The following is a 14,840-nucleotide window of genomic DNA, read 5'->3' as shown; positions in this document are numbered from 1 at the left end:
GCTCAGAGGGAAACGCAGGATGACCTCAGGGTCAGTTCCAGCTTCCCCCATGCACCCACCTCCTTACCCTCCTGCTGACTTGTCAAATTACTTGCCAATTGTCGGTCTGGCCTCTGCTATGCTAGTGACCTGCAGGAAGCACACAGTTACTGTGTCTGCAGGATTCCCTAATGAGCTATTATACAACCCAGGACAGCTTAATATTGGTCACCTGTCAAACTGCTTCTCCCAAATAGAAGTATGAAGCATGAGGGTGGAGGGGAACAGAGAAAGGAACATCAGAGAGCTATGAAAAGATCATAAACACATGGTGCAGCACGCAGAGAGAATGCACACACATTGTATCAAGGCAGTACAGAAGGATGACACTATTTTACTAGGAACAGATCTGAATTGGATCAGGATTTTCCTCAGAAGGCCAAAATCATCCATACCCGACACATTGGTTCCAGACAGTCTCACCCTGATTAGGCACTAGTTAATGTAAAGGGGCATGGTGGATTTAGACCCAACATTTAGTTTTCTGGTTAACAAAAGCTTTACAAAATTTAATACAAATAGTGTTTTCAAAGTTAAAAAAAATATCATGGAAAAATTATTAAAATGGATATTGTGTTTGGGTGGCAGTGCTTGGATTTAAACACTAGCACCCTATTAATAGGTCAGAATCAGAACAGGAAATCAACTGGGAACAATAGCGGAAACTGACCTGTTTGGTTTTTCATTGCCCCACCAGAGAGAAATGCAAGAAGTAACCAAACAGAGGAAAGGATGCAAAGAATACCTGATTTTTTAAAAAATCTTTTAGTTTCAGTAATTTGTTACTAGTAGCCAGTAGGAATTATTTTTTTAAATGTATGATTTATAATCTGATGGTCTCTTTAGCTACTTTTACATGAACTCGGAAAGTTAAAATGTGCCTAGTGAATCACTACAGTTTATGTATGAATATGCCAGTTATATTTTCTTTGCTGTTAAAAGTTTTTTTATTTTAAATAAAAACTATAATTAAAGAAAATAAACCATCCTTTTCATAACATTTATACAACCAGACTTTGTTTATTTTATTTTTCTTGGTAAGGCTCTGCATGCAGTTAGCTCGCCATAATAGTTAACAAAGCTGCATTTAAAATTTAAAATATTTAAGGAAATGAACAAATCCTGCGGAGGAAGGGCAGTCGAGCAAATAGACTTTTACATTACCCTAGGCAATTGTGTGTGCGCGCATGTGTATGTGTCTCTCTGTCTCTACTCCAAAAATATATCCATGGCTTGTATGCTTTAAATCAAAAAGCAATTTCAGTCTGTAATACTCAAATAAATAATTAAACACGTTTTATCTCTCACAGTATTGCTTCTATTCATTCCAATCCCACTGACAGGAACACAGCTACAGACCCCCATAACCTTAAAACAGCAAAACAACACACATGACACCAACCAGCAGGCCTAGAAATGTTTGTAATTCAACTTTTCACCTCTTGGCTGTAGCCCGACAGTACAAAGGAAGCTTTATCCTGACAGACTACAGTGGAGGTGGCTGTCTTAAGTGACCAGGGGATGGGGGTGGGGAGAAATGGTACTAGCAGAATCTGCCTACTTGTGTTAGACAACAGTAAATTTGTGTCGATATTAAAATCATAAATTGCCCTCCTTCGTAGCCCACTCGCCTGACGACATTTCTGGATGATGTAAGTCGAGCTTTACTAAGCTAATTGAACAGTGGCGGTTGGAAAATGGTCTCTTCCATGTTATTGTGACATTTTCCTTGGACCCACTATAGAGAGAGATCACGGTGTAGACAGCTATTAAATAAGCCTTACATACACCCCCCCACCTCCGCGCAGATGCATTATCAGTTATAAAGAGACTGCAGAGTGCCTTCCAGCGCCTGAGCAATGCAAGGATTCCTGCAGAACCCCACTCTTAACGGCTGTTATTCTTACTCTGTTTTCAAAAAATGTAACTAAGTAGCTCTGACCTGTGGGATTGTCATGGTTACCTAGATGGTTTTTGAAAAAACAAGAGTCTTCCTTCTTTCTAGACCACTATATATTATATATGCATGCACATTCAAGGAAGCCCGATTGTAGGGTGACCAGAGAGCAATTGTGAAAAATCGGGACGGGGGTGGGAGGTAATAGGAGCCTATAAAAGAAAAAGACCCAAAAATCAGGACGGTCTCTATAAAATTGGGACATCTGGTCACCCTACCCGATAGCTAATGTATTAATTAATCCAAGGAGTGGTTAGATTAGATCAGAAATTTTAGAGAAGGAAAGAGGCAGGAGGCCACAGATGGTTCAGGTCCTGGATCCAATTATATCCCAGATCCTGGTGTGTCCCCAGTATTGCCACCCCAAAGCATTCAAAAATTGTAAGACGGGCTTAAAAATGAGGTTTTCAAACATAATACATATGAGGTTCTTTTTAACTTCCATCTGGTTTTTGAATGTTTGGTGGAGTGTCACATTATCAAACTTTTCTTTATAACCAAGCAAGCTAGAAACTTACTATTTTTAAAAATCAAAATAGTGTCTCATGTAATCACATGACTCCAGGAGCCGGGCTTTAAAAACACCAAATAATGTGAGATTTGTGACAAAAGAGTTGAGAATACTGGTGGGGAGGGGCTTTATGAGCAGTCTGGCCATCTAGTGCATATTAAGTGCTATACTACTAGTAATGCTTCTATTAAAAGATTTCCTTCCTTGCCTGTGATTAACGTGACCTCTCATTTGCAGATGTGGCTCTAAATCATCATCTTTAAATTCAGTCTGCAAACATCATTGGACTAGGTTTAACAGGCATCATAGAAAAAAATGCTGACTCTGGAATTTCATTAAAGCCTGAGTACATTACAAAATGGGAAACAGGAAGTTGGAGGAATCAGTGGCAGAGTCCTTAGTATCTGTATTCTTGGCTCTTCCATTGAATTGGTGTATGACCATGAACAAGTTTACTACACTTCTCTGGGCCTCAGTTTACACAAACACACACACACACAATTCTGCTACTTACCTCCCTGAAAAGGGTATTGGGAGACTTAATGCCTATAGATCACATCAAGATCTTCTGGTGAAAAGCTCTATAGTGTATTATTACTATTACCTAGTAGCACCTAGAGATGCCAAGTGAGATTGGGGCCCCAATAGAAAAGGCTTTATATAATCACATAATAAGAGACAGTCTCTGTCCCAAAGAGTTTACAACAAAAACAAAACGAAAAGTGGGAGCAGAAAGAGATGAAGTGACTTGTCCAAGGTCACACAGCATATCAGTGACAAAGCTGGGATAGAACCCAGGTCTCCTGAGTCTCAGTTCAGTGCCTTATCCATTAGATAACAACGCCTCACAACGGTGTAAAGCATCTTACTTCAAGAGCAGCCCTGCTAGGGCTGGTTTCCAATTCACTGGCTCACACAGACTCTCTCAGCAAAGAAACCATCTGTTTCCAACCCTGGTCCCTCACCCCACCCCACCCCCCCCCCCCTCTTGCAATAATAAGCATCAGTTTTTAACAGCATGTCCTACTCTGGAGATTTTGTATTTCTAGCTTCTAAAATGATTTAGTGTGACAGTTTAGTGCAGAAGGAAAAAAACAAGAAAAGAAAAGAGAAGAGAAAAAGGAGAGACAGTCCCCTTAAGGCAACAATATTATGCAGCACTGATCTCAGAGGAACAAGGGTTCTTTTTTCTGGTTCAGATGCGCTCGTCAGGACTCTGAGTTGTCTTTTAACAAGAAATCTCTCTTGCTGGCCCATGGCACACTTCTGTGGTCAAGAGGACAAAATATAAAAGAAGGAAACTTCAAAGAATTATAAATTGCATTAATCCACGGGGGCGGGTGGTCGTGGTGCATCCCAGGGCTGACAATTATGGCCTGCGTGCCAAGCAACCCTCTTGTCAAAGGGTTAAGGCACAGACTGTATGCTTTAGAGCTTTGGGGACACGTACAGTTCACGATGAAAGAGAGCACTTTAGAGTTCTATGCCTATATGTTCAATGAAAAGTTAGAGTGTATGGTAAGCATTTTTTTAACTCGAGGAAAAAATGGATAAAAGAAAAACAAAAACAAAGCGATTTTTACTTATTATTACAGTGAGAACAATGCTTTATATACTATACTCTCCATAAAACCTCTCAACAAAGAATCTCAAAGCACTTTATGAACATTAATTAATTAAGTCTACCAACATGCTGGTGTGGCAAGTATTATCCCTCATTTTGTAGATGTGGAAACTGAGGCACAGATGTTAAGTGATCACCCAGCAAGTACGTAGCACAGCTGGACAAAGATCTTAGGAATGTGGCTTCCCAGTCAGGTACTCTATGAGTCAGACAACATTGCCTGCCTAATTCAAAGTTTGGGCCTGAGCCCAGCAGATGTTGAGCACCCACAACTCATATTGACTTCCTAACCATCCCTGATGGCTGTTCCGGGCCCTGTCCAAAGTTGTGGTGCTGCGCTCAGTCTGGTTCCTCATGGATAGGTGGTCATCTTACAAAACCACATCTGGCAACCTTGCTGGAAGCTTTGGAAGAGGTGCCAAGGATTCAGTGGACAATGACACTGAAATCCCATTTCGCTTCTACAAGTTATTGCTCCAGGTCAGGACTGAAGTACATTGGCAGGAGTTAGTATGGAGAGCTTGCACTGAAGCTGCCCATGCGCCGCTTGCTCTGGGGATAGAGGATTTCACTCTTCAGGACCATTAACCTGGAACCTTTCACCAGCATTAAATCCACTGAAGAAACATCTATTTTAAGAAGCCCATTCATACTGCAGTACTCCCAGTGGCTGAGGAAGGAGCTAGGTTCAAGAGAGAACTTAGATCTCCACAAATTTTCTCAGCATTAGGATCTCAGTTTCAAGGCTTTTGGTAATAAAAGCTCTCCTTGTTCCTCTGGCACCTTACTGGTTATCTCACTGAAAGAAATGGCACAGGGCTGGCACTGCATGGACTGGTACCACTGGGGATCACCAAGAAGAAAAGCCTTTAGGATATCTGCACGTAGCATGGGGCATAATCATTTCCCTCCAATGAAATGGGAACAAGGGACTTGCCTAAAAGTGAATCAGTAGTTGCAGTGAGTGCACCAGGATAGCCTTAAAAAACTCAACACCCCAAATGTCAATACACCAGCCAGATTGAGGTCCCTTTAGGTGTTTAATGGGCAAATGCTCCTCTGGCCTGCTGCAGGCTGACAGACAAATCTGAATTTGTATCAGAAGCTCTTGCTCTTTTTCCTCTTTTCAGTCTCTCCTACGGTATCCCTCTGGCTAGCATGGAGCTTTGATCTAGCTTGCCTTTGCACTTTGGTTTTTCGGGTCCCTCCAAGCTCTCCTCCCACCCCTGACTGGCTGGGAGAACCCTGCATGAAAAGAACAGGGTATCAGAACAAATGGGCCTCAATGCTTTTTATTTTCAATTACTATTTTCTTGTATAGGGTGTTTAATCTCTCTCTCGCTCTCTCTCCAGGAAGCTCAAAGTCCTCTAATTCAGAGTATTTCACAGCTGTGACCACTGAGGTCACTTTGGGTCAAGACACCTCCTCTCCCCTGCATAATGGCAAATGTTCCAGGGAAGCTGACTGCTACATAGTACATCTGTTGTCACACATCAACTTGTGTCAAAAGAGGGGCACAGCAGCAATGGCCTTCTGTTGTAAGGAGGTGAAGACAAATGTAACACAGGGAACATTAAACAAAAGATTCAGCATCTAAGACCTTTTGAGAAGGTAAGCAGCGTGGTAAAAAGTTACATTTTACAACTATTCCAGACATGGAAAAGTAAAAGTTGCCCATCTTAATACTTCATTGCATTGTTAATCTGTTGGTAAACTAGAATGATATTAATAAATTCACTGCACCAAATCCATCCTTCATGTAATTCCATAAAAGTCAATGGTGTTACACCAAGAATGAATCTGACATACCGTGTTTAACACCCCGCCCCCCAAAAAAGAACAGTCATGGAAAAAAGGCCAACAATGCAGACAACATAGAACTTGCTAACTAAGAAATTAACCTCTACAGAATTCTGGATGATTGTCAAGAAGAAAAAATGGAATGATAATATATTAAAATAAAAACTTTACTGAGAATTTATAAGCAGTGAGTGCATAAAGTGGTCTGAAAAAAAGAGGGCGGTCTCCCATAATTTGAGCAGCACAAGCTTTGGCAAAACAATACTTGAAGTGCATCCCCTCAGTGACCTGGCTTGATTTTTAATTATTGCTTTTGGCTGGACCTGTAATCCCTTGCAATGCCCCCTCCCCCCAACAGAAGCACAGATTTTCAAAGAAGGGCACAATGTGAATGCCAGCAAAAGAAGTGTGTACTCATTACACCATTTATGCGTGCAAATCAGGAAACTGTGTGTTTAACTAATCATTTGCCTGCAAAATTGCTGACACCTTTGAAAACTTAGGACTTAAGTCAATTTTGGTATCTTATTAATGGAGTTTGAAATGTCAGTCCTTGAAGGTCACCTTCTCTCTGCCCATATGGCATCACAAAGGCTTCATCATTTAACAGTGCCCTTAATTTGCATATGTGAGAGATAAAACTCTGGTATAATCACATAGCAGGACTTGTAAAATTAACCAGCGTCAGAATTTAGTGCCGTTCAAGCTTCTCCATATAGATCTACCAATGCTACTCAGCCTGACCTTGCAATACAACTGCTATGCTATGCCATGCCAATCCTAAGGTAGTCCTGAGCAGAGTTTGCCCACACAGTCTCAGTCTTTGGCAAACGGCATGGTAGACATGTGTCTACTCCAAGATCTATGCAGAAGCTAAAGATGAGCCACAAAATTCATATCTGGATTGAAACTTTCCCAAAGCCTGGTGATATCTGGATCCATGGCAAAATAAACGGTAATAATTTTCAGCTGCAGTGATGTAAACACCAGTGAGTAGATGACTCCAAGCTGTCAGGTTCACTGCCATCGGCACATGATGGAGAGCAATCTGAAAACTCATGTTGCCGAGTGGCTCTGAGATATCAAGGTGAAAAAAACCATCAGACTTCAATTAACTGCAGGAGCCAAAAAGCTGCTGACACTTGAATGTAATCCTCTAAACTAGATCACTGGGCCACATTTTCACTCGTGCTCCTGGAGTTTTGTTTTGTTTTTGAGAGCGAGCGAACTCTATGGGATTTGGGCTTACCAAGGTTTGGCACCTAAGGTACACAATAGGGTGGAGAGATGACAAATGGTGTCTGTCCCCCTTCCCCGCAGTCCTTTGCTATTTTTTTCTGATGAAACTGCATAATTTTGTGAAAACATCTGCAAACGTACTAATGTCACACACTCACCATCAGTTTTCACATTTACCATTTAAAGTTTGCAGGACTTGGAAGGAAAGAATTTCTAGCACTTACAGCCTCTAAAAAAGCCGTCCCAGTGGTGCCTGGAACCAGCCTGAAACACACACAACAAGTAATAACCAAAAAGCCTTTCCTTGGCTAGCTCCTATTCCTATACAGTAGTGAGGTAAACGAGTCCCCTCTTGGTCCTCTTGAAATAACCTTTTCATGCTATAATTTCTTATTAATGAGCCTCATTTTCCCCCTACAAGGCATTTGTGTCTCCCTAGTAGTCATTATTGCTCTGAAATGGTTTTTATTCTGTAGTTCAATACAAGGAACACTGCAGAACAGCGTTACTTACTGGCAGTGTATACAAAGCCATAATGTCAGCCTTCTTGCACGACAGAGCAGAGCCATTCATAGCATAATGCTTTCAATTGTACACAACACTCTTCTCTACAAGGCTGTTCCTTAAATATTTTTTGTCCACAGCATTCAACCAAGAGTGAGATTATCCAAAGGAAGCTGAGCAACAAGCCAGAGTAGCTTTGTATTACCGACAGACAGTAAAAGGAGGGCGTGGTATATTTAAAAATGTATTACTACAATTCCCAAAGGAAATCTGAACAGGCCACGTCTCTTAGCAAAACCCAGTGTGGATCACAGGTAACTCTCATTAATACTAATGGGAGCTATGGGTTAGAATCCTGCAATATACTGAGCACCTTAAACTTCACTTTGGAGGATTGAGACCTATAGATATAAATGTTCTGTACGCTGGTGGGTGAAAAGATATTTGAATCCTTGAGAGAATAATATAGATACACAAATATTCCTTAGGTTTTTTTTAAAAAATGAAGATTTGCTTGTGGCAGCTCTGCTATAGTTGAAGTTGATTCCTGCTTCATCAACAAGCCCTCTCGTTAAGACATTTGCTACAAATCTACCATCTGGAAGGGGAAAAAAACCCAGCCTCATCCTAATACAAGGTGGCTGTGAAAATTAACATAACCATTGCAATCCTGTGACAATGTGAGGTTGTTCTTTTTGACAACACTACGGGGCAAGATTGCAGTCACTGGCTTCCTGTTAAATTCAATTCCTGTTACACACACAAGGTTTTTGGTAGTTTCATACACTGAAGGAGTTTCTTGTTCTAACGGTAAGATAAGAAAAGGAAAGTGTTTTTCCAAAGCACCTACCTTTATTTGCTGCAGGGGAAAACAGCTTCTCGGAGCCTAAAGAAGCCTGAAAACAAAACAGAAAGAGGGTTACTGATTCTAAAAGAGAATATAGGAGTCTCTACCAAAAATACACAGTCCTTACAGAATGAATCAATCATCATAACTGCAGTTACACACTGCACCTGGAGGGTGCAATGTTGTGCTATTTAAGAATAAGCAGGAGTCTTGAGCAGAGGAAAGAAAAGCACATAAAAGCACTGTCCTGGTCTCACTCAAGTACATCCTCCTGTCTCTTTTATTCAGGCACCCATACAACACACAAGCTATTTTATTCATGATTCTTCATATGAAAATACAAATGAATTGGCTATCAAGCTGAAGTAACAACATTTCAAAATCTCTCTTGTTGAAAATAAACCTCTTCTCTTACTGAATACACAAATGGTAGTTGTGTAGTGACAGTGCAAGCTACAGCTATATTCATCTGCACAAATAGAGGTGTTACATATATCATACCAAATCACAGACACAGCTGCTATGCACGGAGCTGGTTATGAAACAAAGCAACTTCTTTCTATAGGAAGCCTGTCGCTTCGTAAACGGGGCTGCGTTATACTATTTGAACTTCATCATACTGTACTTGTGCTCCTCACAGCTCTGGGAAGTAGTTAAGAAATCCAATTAACCTAAACCTTGTAAACAGCTTCATGATAATCGGGGTCACTGTGTTGCAACCAGGATGATAATGACAAACATTTAAAAAACCCTTCATGGTAAATAAAGCTTTTATTAGCTAATTTGATGACTTTTTTTCCAGCTATCAAAGTACGTCTACTTCAGCATAAGCAAATTTATCGTTTATCACTAGCTGATTATTATCTGGTCAATAAAGGGTCCATAGAGAATGACAAGCTAATTTTTGGACAGGTGGGCATTATCAACATGTTACTAATCTCAGTGTGATAATTATCAATATCTTCTCCAAGTTTGCATCAAACTGAATAAAAATGTGATACAGAGAGAAAAAAGCTGGAGAAGCTAAATATATATAAATATATAAAAAAACCCAACCCCAACACTGCTTTAAAAAATAATTAATTCAACTCAGGGCTGAACTAAGTTGATTTTCTTTTTGATTTTACTCTAAGGTGCCCTGGGAGGTTTGCATGATAAGTGTGCTATGACTTGTATTGCGCTGCTATTTTAGACAGCGATTTAGAAAGAGACAGTAAAAATGCAGGAAGATCCGCAGCAGATATACAACTCTACCCCGATATAACGCTGTCCTTGGGAGCCAAAAAATCTTACTGTGTTAGAGGTGAAACTGCGTTATATCGAACTTGCTTTGATCCGCCGGAGTGCACAGCCCCACCTCCTAGAGCGCTGCTTTACAGCACTATATCTGGATTCGTGTTATATCGGGGTAGAGGTGTAATAAGAAAGAAGAAAGAGTCATCTCTACCACTATTATTTCTAAGGAACACAAAGTCACAATCTGGAGTGATCATATTGAATGCTATAAAAAAATAGAGAGGGAAGACAACATGAAATAATGCTGAAGTTGAGACATCAACCCACAAAATAAGCAAGGAAATTCTGACTTGAGCCTGCCTCTTCAGTCTTGGTGTGTATGGTCACGGCATACCTTCTATCAAAATGATCCAAGATGATGGACCAAATTCTTCCTTGAATTACACTTGTATCACCTTTGCTGCATGGGTGAAGCGGAGGGCAGAATTTACTCCTTGACTTTGGCTAGTTATTTACTGCTACACAGTAATGCTGCAATGGCAGCAGTGTATAAAATAGTTTAGAGCCAGCTCTGGATTTATTATCCATGAGTAAGACCTTCTTCCATATATTGTCAAACAACATCCACCACCACCAGACAGAAAATAGGAATGCATCTGAATCAAAACCCTGCATCTACACACGAGGATGTTTGAAATTTGGGCTGAATATTGTAGCTCAGTCACTTCTCCTAAAATCAACAACTTACATACATCTATGATTTGGCCTCAAAGCGCTTCATAAACTTTAGGCAACATCATGATCCCTGGAGGTGGGTAAATAATATTACCCCACTTTACAGATAGGGAAACTGACAAAAAGAAGCCACTGACTTGCAGCAAGTCAGCACCAGAGCCAGGAATCTTGAAGCTCAAGTCCCTGCTCCAACCATAAGGATGGCACCTTTCCACAGAATTTAGCAAAGAACGATGATACGGACTCTCACTGTCGCCAGAAAATCATCAGCTAAAGAGCTCATCGATATAGTTTAAAATGATGCCAGAATTTAAGAGAAACAAGCAAGAAATTTCAGGGTTAAAGAGCAAATATAAGACCTGTGGATTAAGACAGGGAGAATGACACAGAAAAACAAGCTTTAACATTCAAGAGTCAGCATTTACAGAACAGGGTTTTCAGCACCACAGCCACAGTTTATAGACATAAACCTTCATACCTAGTGTTTACATTAAGTTTGCATGAATTTATGGAGAGCTTTGTCTCCAGATCAGTACTGTTTCTGGCTTAAGGGCCTTTTCTGAAACGCCTCCACTACAGTTTATTCAAGGTATTACTCTAAAGTCAGTGAGGAAGTTGGGGAAGGCAGACATGAGACAGAATTTGAATACATCATTCAATTCCATTACTCACCCTTTAAAGAAAATGGACACAAAAAACCTATGGATTTGAGCAAGCCACTAATGAGTGCAAAAATCTAGCAAACCAAAGCATATGCTAAAGCAATTGCCCTCCCACATTTTCTGCTGTTTCAAGCAATTAATTTGCATATGTTTCAGAAGGAATTTAAAAAAAAAAAAAAAAAAAAGCGGAATTCCTCCCCTGAGAGCAATTCAGCCAGTTAAGAGCCCTTTACATGGATGGCTCAAGCCATTCAGGAATTCATGTGTGCGAGTGTTTGGTTTAGGAGCATGAAGCTAAGGGATTTCCTTTCTTCCTCTCCCTACCCACCTGAAGCAAAGTCTTAGGAAGGGGGGAGGACAGTCACAGGGTTACAGAGCAAAATGATTTGTGTACCCCTGGAGTCTTTTGCTCCTTACCAGATTTTATTTTCATCACTGGATGATGCAGGCAGACATTCTCAGCCTGAAGCCTACAGACTGAAGACACTTTTAGTCTTGCTTGTGCATTTGGTGCTTGTCCTCCTCTTAACTACTCTTCTCTTTCATTTGCACGGGATACAGCACAGCCAGAGGAAGATATGTTTTATTAAAGCTGTCGCTTTGGTAAGACCTCTTTCTCTAGGAGATAGAGTGCTCTATATTTTTCATGTGTTGCACACTTTTTCCATGACTTTCTTTCCCCAAAATAAGCATGCACGTGCGCAAACACACAATTTCACAGGATAGTAAAGCGTCTTCAAGGTGGTTCACACAGCTGAATCACATAAAACTTTTTAAGATCCTTCCAGCCTCCATTTTAAGGGAGCATGCAGATTTGTACCATGCCTTTTTTGGGGTGGGGGTGGGGTAGAGGGGCCTTATTCATCAGGGTTGCTGACAACTGCCAATTCACCGCTGCTGTTTTGATTTTATTTCCTTCTTCCCCTCCAACGTCCTACCTTCCCCAGTTCTAAAGAGGAAAAGCATCCACCCAGCTCTGTGGCTTAACTTTAAATGGTGTTGAAACTACTACACATATAACTACTCTTCCTCCCCCACCCCCCAGAAATAAAAAAAGAAAACCCATGCACTGTTTCCTCATTGTATTGCTCCTTGTGCACACAAACTAATAGCAAACAGAACACATTGTGTCTCACATTTTCAGCTCCTGCTAACAGAAGCCCCAGCAAAGGCAGTTTTTGCTTTAATAATGGAAGGTGGAAACCACAAATGATGCAGCACAGCCTTTCTCCCTAAAGACAAATACTGAGGTATAATAAAATCCATGCCTCATTTATCCGGATTCCTGCTAACATAGGACATCTGAAAGGTGTAGCCCTTTTACAGATTAATAATTTAAGGATTATATATAACAAAGAACAATAGCATCGCACAAAAGATAGCACAATAAAACTATCTCAGGCCTCCCAGTAGTTACTGATTTTTCACCCCAGCCTAAAAAAAATTGTTAACAGGGAATCAATCATTGCTTGGCATTGAAAATAAAGGCCACATAGATCTTCCTGGAGCAGAAAACACCAGTTTCCCAATCCAGAATTGATTCATCAGACAACATAGCTCTGCTATACACAGCCCCAGTCCTGCCGCTTCAAGCATCTGACCACAAGGCACTTTTCTGCTAGCTAGCTCCAATTTTTGGGTTCACAAACAGCAAAACTGTATGGTGACAAGGGCCAGGTGGACTGGTTCTGTATATGTAAAGAACCAAATCTTTGCCCCACACTCAGCCCCATTTCCCTTTGGGGGAGAGAAGAAAGAAGGTTGTAAAATGTAGCTTAATTTTCATTTTTGGAAAGGCTGCACACCTTCTGTTGCAGTTACAATCCAATCTCAAGAAAGGCTATTCTCACAACAATACTCACCCAGCTGAAACCAACGAGTGCTAGAAATCTCACAAAAAAGGCCTCTTCTTGGGAGGCTTCCAAACTAAAAAGGATGGATATGTTCCGAGAAGCCTCCAGAGCAGACCTGCAAGGCTTTGGAGGTTCACCAATTACTAGGCTGTCTTTTATTGCTTTTCATCCTTCTCTTGCTCTCTTTCCTCTGATTTTACCCACCTTTTCTGAGCTGCTGTGGCTGCTATGTGGCTTGTTCAGTGGAGAATTTCACCATATGTGGGTGGCTAACGCTTTTGCTCAATGCAAGTTGTTTCTGGAAGTCCCTTTTTCATGCTTTATACCAAATTCCTTCCTTCAGTGCTAGGAGCAGACAACTAACCAGTTTTTCTAAAGTAAATGGAAATTGATACACATGGGAAGATGCAAAAGTAGCCTGGGGTTCCCCCAAACCGCCCAGTAAACAAGGAAGCATCAAACACAGGAAAGGGTACAGAAGAAATGTAATGATCTATGGACAGCATTGCATATATTTTGAGGGGACATGTAACATTTGAAGAAGCTGTTAGAACTTTGAATCTTTCAAAAACAGCAGCAGCATCTGACTGAAACTTCTGATGCATTAAGACAACAAATAAAACAAACAATAAAGTCAGCTAGAAAAACGTTGAGAACTGCAAGTTGATCATTTCGCACAACATCACAAGAGAAACCAATCTGAGGTGCGAAGCATGTGACTGATCTTTTCTTGAAATCTGCTAGGAAGCATTATTGCTGATGGGGACAGGGCTAATTAACTGACGAACAGGGAATATTAGACAGCTGTGCTGAGGGATTAAGCAAGAAGAAACAGGATACACTACACACACTCCAGCTATCTTTTGCTTTTTGATCATCCTTGGACTGTGAAGACACTGTCCCCATGTGACCTTTACATAGAATTTATGGTCTAGATTTTCAAAAGGGCTCAGCACCCAACAGCTCCCACTTGGGGACCTAAATAATGGGAACCACTGGGCATGGGGCACTTCTGAAAATCTTTTTTAGGTGTCTAAATGGGAAATAAGCTCTTTTGAACGTGTAACTCCAGTTGCTGAAATGGAGGAGAACTTTTGAAAATCTGGCCACTCACCTCCAAGCCAAAGGCTGGATCTATTTAAATGCCAAACTCACTAATAATAAATGATAACCCCTACGTAAGAAAGAACTCCAGATTTGGGCAATACTGGCAAAACAATGAATTGTGCTGATCTATCTAAAACACAATACAAAAACTTTTGCTGTGCTGCAGTCATCTGATAACACATTGTGGTGAAATCTGCACTATGAACTACACTCAACAGGCAACTCCTTGATAAAGTGACCGCCTTAAAATAGCCTAAAGGTTTCCAGTACAATTCTGACCTTTCATTAAAGACCTTTGTATGAGCAACTGATAGGTGTTGGGCACTAGGGGTGAAGGTTCACTTTAACAGAGGTTTCACTAGTAACAGGAAGCTTCTTGGACTATATTCTGTTCCTGCCAAATGTCAGGCAAAGCCCCAATGTCAAGTGAATTGACATAAGTAGTGTATGCACTCCGTAATATTGCTGTCATGGAAAAGGGCACTTCACAGCACACCTTTTTTCTATTCAAAAAGGCATCACCTCTGCCCCTTTTCCACTTGAACATTTTTATTTCTCAGTAGCCCCAGAACTTCAGTGAGCATGGATTTCTTGTGTTTACCTTCTTTGTCCTTGGCCCAGCATCCTCAATGTTGGCACAGTTCTGGGACTAGTCAGCTGCACTAGGCTGTGGGGAGCCTGAAAGCACAGGACATGGGGCAGTTCACTGCTGCACTGCACTGTGT

The 14,840-nt window shown here is 40.9% G+C and overlaps 1 protein-coding gene across 16 annotated transcripts in view; it reads right to left on the bottom strand.

Annotated features, from left to right (window-relative positions):
• Positions 1-14,840, bottom strand: part of FBRSL1 (fibrosin like 1) — a 720,596-nt gene that overhangs the window by 60,102 nt on the left and 645,654 nt on the right. For all 16 annotated transcript variants that reach the window (XM_034791650.1, XM_034791643.1, XM_034791653.1 and 13 more), the window contains one exon: positions 8,526-8,571. In XM_034791650.1, the coding sequence (XP_034647541.1) occupies positions 8,526-8,571 (46 nt within the window). The remainder of the gene's footprint in view (positions 1-8,525; positions 8,572-14,840) is intronic.

Source organism: Trachemys scripta, chromosome 15, assembly GCF_013100865.1.
Source record: "Trachemys scripta elegans isolate TJP31775 chromosome 15, CAS_Tse_1.0, whole genome shotgun sequence".
NCBI lineage: Eukaryota > Metazoa > Chordata > Testudines > Emydidae > Trachemys > Trachemys scripta.
This window is presented reverse-complemented; position numbering and strand designations above follow the sequence as displayed.